The sequence below is a fragment of the Coregonus lavaretus genome (assembly GCF_964263955.1).
Source record: "Coregonus lavaretus genome assembly, chromosome: 33".
Lineage (NCBI taxonomy): Eukaryota > Metazoa > Chordata > Actinopteri > Salmoniformes > Salmonidae > Coregonus > Coregonus lavaretus.
Window position 1 is genome coordinate 19,673,970 of NC_140020.1, and position 6,000 is coordinate 19,679,969.

A 6,000-nucleotide genomic window follows, 5' to 3' on the forward strand; every position below is an offset into this window, starting at 1 on the left:
CCCCCCTCCTCCGCACACTCCACTGGCTTCCAGTTGAAGCTCGCATCCGCTACAAGACCATGGTGCTTGCCTATGGAGCAGTGAGGGGAACGGCACCTCTGTACCTTCGGGCTCTGATCAGTCCCTACACCCAAACGAGGGCATTGCGTTCATCCACCTCTGGCCTGCTGGCTCCCCTTCCTCTGCGGAAGCATAGTTCCCGCTCAGCCCAGTCAAAACTGTTCGCTGCTCTGGCACCCCAATGGTGGAACAAGCTCCCTCACGACGCCAGGACAGCGGAGTCACTCACCACCTTCCGGAGACATTTGAAACCCCACCTCTTTAAGGAATACCTGGGATAGGATAAAGTAATCCTTCTACCCCCCCCCAAACATTGTAAAGTGGTTATCCCACTGGCTATAGGGTGAACGCACCAATTGGTGAGTCGCTCTGGATAAGAGCGTCTGCTAAATGACGTAAATGTGCCCTTGAGCAAGGCACTTAACCCTAATTGCTCCTGTAAGTCGCTCTGGATAAGAGCGTCTGCTAAATGACTAAAATGTAAATGTAAATGTAAGACTTGGCGAAGACCAACAATGGAGTGGAGGGCTGGCATAACATTTTCTTGCCGCTATCCACCCCACCATTTGGAAGTTCATCGAGGCATTGCAATGACAGCAGCAAAGAGGTGAAATGAGAATGGAGCAGCAACTTACTGGCATTCCACTGCAAGCAACAGAAGGATCTGAAGTCACTGTTTCAGAAGTACACCACGACTGAACGGCTGGAGTCTTACCTGAAGAGCGTTGCCTACACTTTCAAGTTGCAGTTGTGAATACTCCTAAATCTATCTGAGAAAAATGTGCACCTAGCCTACTTGGACACTTCTCTCCTTGACACTTATCAATTTCAACCCTTTCAATGACTCCAAAATCCTTATAAGACCAGAGCATTAAGCACATTCTTGGACGATTTGTTCGGAACTTGTTTTTATGGCGCTGCACCCATACACAAAAAAAAAAAAATGTATGCACGCATGACTGTAAGTCGCTTTGGATAAAAGCGTCTGCTAAATGGCATATTATATATATTATTATATACTCTTATTTCTATTATTTTTTGGTTATTTGAAATAAACGTTTTAGGCCTACTTATTTTTGCCCCATAATTGTTGGTATTTGCTAAGCTTTTTTGTTGATAAAGGTTTTATAGTGAATGTTGGTGTTAATGGATGGCGTAAAAACTAGATAAAAACAGAAATACATTATTTCAAACTAAAATATATTGTAGAAACTAGATATTGGCTGTTTTTAGCCTCCAGCCATATGAACGAATTTATCGGTAACATTATTAGAAAATTGGTTAGATGGCGTTATGTATTTCCAAAACTTTTGTTTACTTAAATGTAGCTGTAAGCTAGGTGTTGATAGCAACAGGCTAACTCACCCAGTGCTAATGTAACATTAACAGGATAGTAGGGCTAACTCTAGCAACCTTGCAAGCTGACTTGTAACTATAAATTCATAAAGTATTTGCTTGTAAGTTGGCTTTAAATTTTATTGGAAATAGTAGTCATTAGTACAATCGATTTGGTTTAATTTGAAGTTATACATTTGAAGTTATTTCTGTTGTATTTTCCATTATAGGGAATAGGCTGTCTTTCCAGGTCCTCCATATTGCGTCACACCCTGCAAATGTTTTCAGGCATGACGTCAGCATTCTTTGGTATTCTGATCAGTTTTATGTAATAACTCGAAAAAATAAAGTGAGGTGTAACTTTGCATTGGGACTTTTGATGCCTATTCTAATGAAAATCCATATGTTATGTAGTTACGTTTATGCTAACTACCCTGTAAGACAAACCACGCTGCAGGTAGCTTAGTGGTTAAGAGCGTTGTGCCAGTAAACGGTCACTGGTTCTAATCCCCGAGCCGACTAGGTGAAAAATCTGTCGATGTGCCCTTGAGCAAGGCACTTAACCCTAATTGCTCCTGTAAGTCGCTCTGGATAAGATCGTATGCTAAAATGACTAAATGTAAAAATGTAATGTGCAAAGTATGAGATGGAAAGAAGAGAATGTGAGGAGGGGCTCACAACTGTCTCTGACATGTTGAAACATATCAGCTGCTGCAAAGCAAGTTAGTTACTCAACCTCTATAAGAAAAGACAACCCAATAACAAACAGAAGACACCAACTTGCCGTGTGTACAGTATGTTTAAAAATAAGTCTTAACCTGAACCAGCTTCACAACATTGCGGAGGGTTGAACAACTTCACCCTGAATATTACACTTTCAGCTAACTGGCTTCATGATATGCAGATTCACACCCTCCATACTTTGGTTGTGAGACTGTCGAAAGTCAAGGAAATTTGACACAATAATATTTGCAAGAAAGTTATCCGAGGGCAAACCTAGCTTGGAATGCTGTACAAAAATAACAATGACGCAAAAACATGACCAAGGAATTGCCTAGTTAGCGCCAGCTATCTAGTTAGATAATTGAGTTAAGATGCAGCTAATGACAGCATGGAAACCAGGTACCTAGCTAGCTAGCTGACATTATCACGCCTTGATGGTAGCTAACTTATTGTAACTAGCTAGCTAATTTAACGTGTGTGGATTGATCCATCTCACAACGAGCATAACGTTACTCCAAATCCAGTCACGGTTGATGATGTCGATGTATCCCTCTTAATAGTTAAAGCAAGGCAATTTGAAGCGGGGAACATCGGATATGCATAACGATAAACAAAACCACACAATGAAAATACTCACCCATACTGTCCTTCAATGTAGCCAGGACCGTCTCGCTATCAGATGTTTGGAATCTGCTATCCGGTTGCTTGCGTTATATAGCAGCTTGAATGCTAGCTACTGTATGTGTATTTACTAAGCCAAGGTGGTTTTTGCTAATTCACTACCAATAATCAAGTTTAGCTCACAGTTAAGCCATTCGCCTTTGCTTGAATAGCCGACCAAACCTATCTTTGTAGCTAATGATATCAAGATTATTGTGCAGGAAGTTATCCCGAAAGTCTCCACCTTTCTTGGACTTGCCTGAAACTACGCCTGCCACACACATACAAAACAGCAGGAAACTCCGCGATATTTAGAAAGGAGAGTCCCGCGAGAGGAAGTTGGACTGCCATTCGTTCATTAGCCGAGAGCATGAACAGTGTAATGATGGAGTGGGGATCAAATAAGTCCATCACTTGAATCAGTGTTGAGCGTCATCAGTGACCATTAGCTTCCTGGTGAACATTAGTTTTGACATTTGCATCATCAGACGACAATCGGTCCATGGGGGCAATATGGGACCATGGAGCCTATCTTGATCATATTGTAGTGAATTCGGGGGGTAGCCCTGACCGGGACTCTCACCCGGGTCCAGCGAATATAATGGTAATTCCACGCTTTCATTGTATTAAATAGGTTACTAAAACATCTTCTTTTATTATTATTTTTTCTTATAAATAAATATTTAACCTTGTAAATGACACTGTGTGATAAACCTACATATCCATTTAGTGTCCCATACGCGTATACCACTTCTTGAGCGAGAGAGAGAGAGAGAAATGTCTTTATTCTTTTGAAACTTCTGAGTGTAATGTTTACTGTTAATATTTGTTGTTTATTTCACTTTTGTTTACTATCTACTTCACTTGCTTTGGCAATGTTAACACACGTTTCCCATGCCAATAAAGCCCTTAAATTGAAATTGAATTGAAATTGAGAGAGAGAAAGAGAGAGAGAGAGAGAGAGAGAGAGAGAGAGAGAGAGAGAGAGAGAGAGAGAGGTGGGGGGACCTATAGTATAGCAAAGTGTTATAATAACTATATAACTCTCATAACACAAGTTATAGGCTATGACTAGGGCCCAAGTTTCTCCTGGTCAGTTCATGTGCTCAGGAAAAATCCCTGGTCTTAAATTCCGATGTAGAGTTGGTCCAGTGACTCCCATCTGTCTCCCCTGTCCCCTCTTAGCAGAGACACCCATGTTTGGTCTATCTGTACTACATGCAGTGTCACTGTAAAAGGAAGTGCAGAGTGCAAATTCACTTGAGTGGGTCCATTTTAGAAGAGTATCAACATCCTATAAAAAACAGCGTAAACACAAAATCTATTCAAATGAATCTAACTCAGAAATACTAAACATGGAGGGACACCAGGGCCGGCTCAGACTGGGGAATAGAGATATATTTTATAGTAGAGTAGAGAATGAAGATTCAGTACCATCTCTTATTGATTTTTTAAAATATGGTTAATTCAATCAAATAAATACACACACTAATTTTTTACAGTAATACTGCAATGGCAGCAAAGTACCAACTATTTTCAGTTACTGTATATTGAAACTGTATACTGGGAATATATGTTATATTATTAATGCAACCTAGTCCACTGTCAGAAAACGATGGACTTTAATTTGCTGGTTGCTGGCTTTTATACTATAGCATATCTCTCTGATCTGTGAACATTGACAATTAGTGCAATGTGCTGCCACCTTGTGTTGCAAACCCTAACATTGCCACATAGTGGAATGTGCTGCTTGCCACCATTTGTTGGAAATCTGAAATCCTTTTTGCAAACTATGGTATGTATACTGAACAAAAATACAGTATAAACGCAACAGTTAAAGTGTTGGTCCCATGTTTCATGAGCTGAAATAAAATATGCCAGAAATGTTCCATACGCACAAAAAGCTTATTTCTCTTAAATGTTGTACACAAATTTGTTTACATCCCTGTAAGTGAGCATTTCTCCTTTGCCAAGATAATCCGTCCACCTGACAGGTGTGGCATATCAAGAAGCGGATTAAACAGCATGATCATTACACAGGTGTACCTTGTGCTGGTGACAATAAAAGGCCATTCTAAAATGCGCAGTTTTGTCACACAACACAATACCACAGATGTCTTAAGTTTTGAGGGAGTGTGCAATTGGCATGCTGACTGCAGGAATGTCCACCAGAGTTGTTACCAGAGAATTGAATGTTCATTTCTCTACCATAAGCTGCCTCCGTTGTTTTTCCTAATTTGGAAGTATGTCCAAGTGGCCTCACAACCGGAGACCACGTGTAACCACGCCAGCCCAGGACCTCCACATTTGGCTTCTTCATCTGCGGAATCGTCTGAGACCAGCCACCTGGACAGCTGATGAAACTGTGGGTATGCACAACCGAATAATTTCTGCACAAACTGTCAGAAATCATCTCAGGAAAGCTCAAATGCTCACCTTCGATGGCCCCTGGCATGCTGGAGAAGTGTGCTCTTCATGGATGAATCCTGGTTTCAACTGTACCAGGCAGATGGCAGACAGGCGTATGGCGTTGTGTCGGCGAGCGGTTTGCTGATGCGAACGTTGTGAACAGAGTGCCCCATGGTGGCGGTGGGGTTATGGTATGGGCAGGCATAAGCTATGGACAACGAACACAATTGCATTTTATCGATGGCAATTTGAATGCACAGAGATACCGTGATGAGATCCTGAGGCCCATTGACATGCCATTCATCCGCCACCATCACCTCATGTTTCAGCATGATAATGCATGGTTCCATGTCACAAGGATCTGTACACAATTCCTGGAAGCTGAAATTGTCCCAGTTCTTCCATGGCCTGCATATTCACCAGACATGTCACCCATTGAACATGTTTGGGATGCTCTGGATTGACGTGTATGACAGCGTGTTCCAGTTCCCATCAATATCCAGCAACTTCGCACAGCCATTGGAGAGGAGTGGGACAACATTCCACAGGCCACAATCAACAGCCTGATCAACTCTATGCAAAGGAATGAGGAAAATGGTGGTCACACCAGATACTGACGGGTTTTCTGATCCACGCCCCTACCTTTTTTTTAAGGTATCTGTGACCAACAGATGCATATCTGTATTCCTAGTCATGTGAAACCCATAGATTTTTGGTTTTGGTTTTTACACAGAGGCTAGTGGAAGTATTGCATTTATTTCAAATGACTGATTTCTTTATATGAACTGTAACTCAGTAAAATCTTTGAAATTG

General features: G+C 41.4%; 1 protein-coding gene across 1 annotated transcript in view; it reads right to left on the reverse strand.

Moving 5' to 3' along the window:
* The window catches only part of cd2ap (CD2-associated protein), a 73,964-nt gene extending 70,963 nt beyond the window's left edge, over nucleotides 1–3,001 (reverse strand). The window contains exon 1 of the mRNA XM_084150990.1: nucleotides 2,756–3,001. Coding sequence (XP_084007116.1) covers nucleotides 2,756–2,759 — 4 coding nt within the window. The 5' untranslated portion in view covers nucleotides 2,760–3,001. The remainder of the gene's footprint in view (nucleotides 1–2,755) is intronic.
* Nucleotides 3,002–6,000: the final 2,999 nt, after the last annotated feature.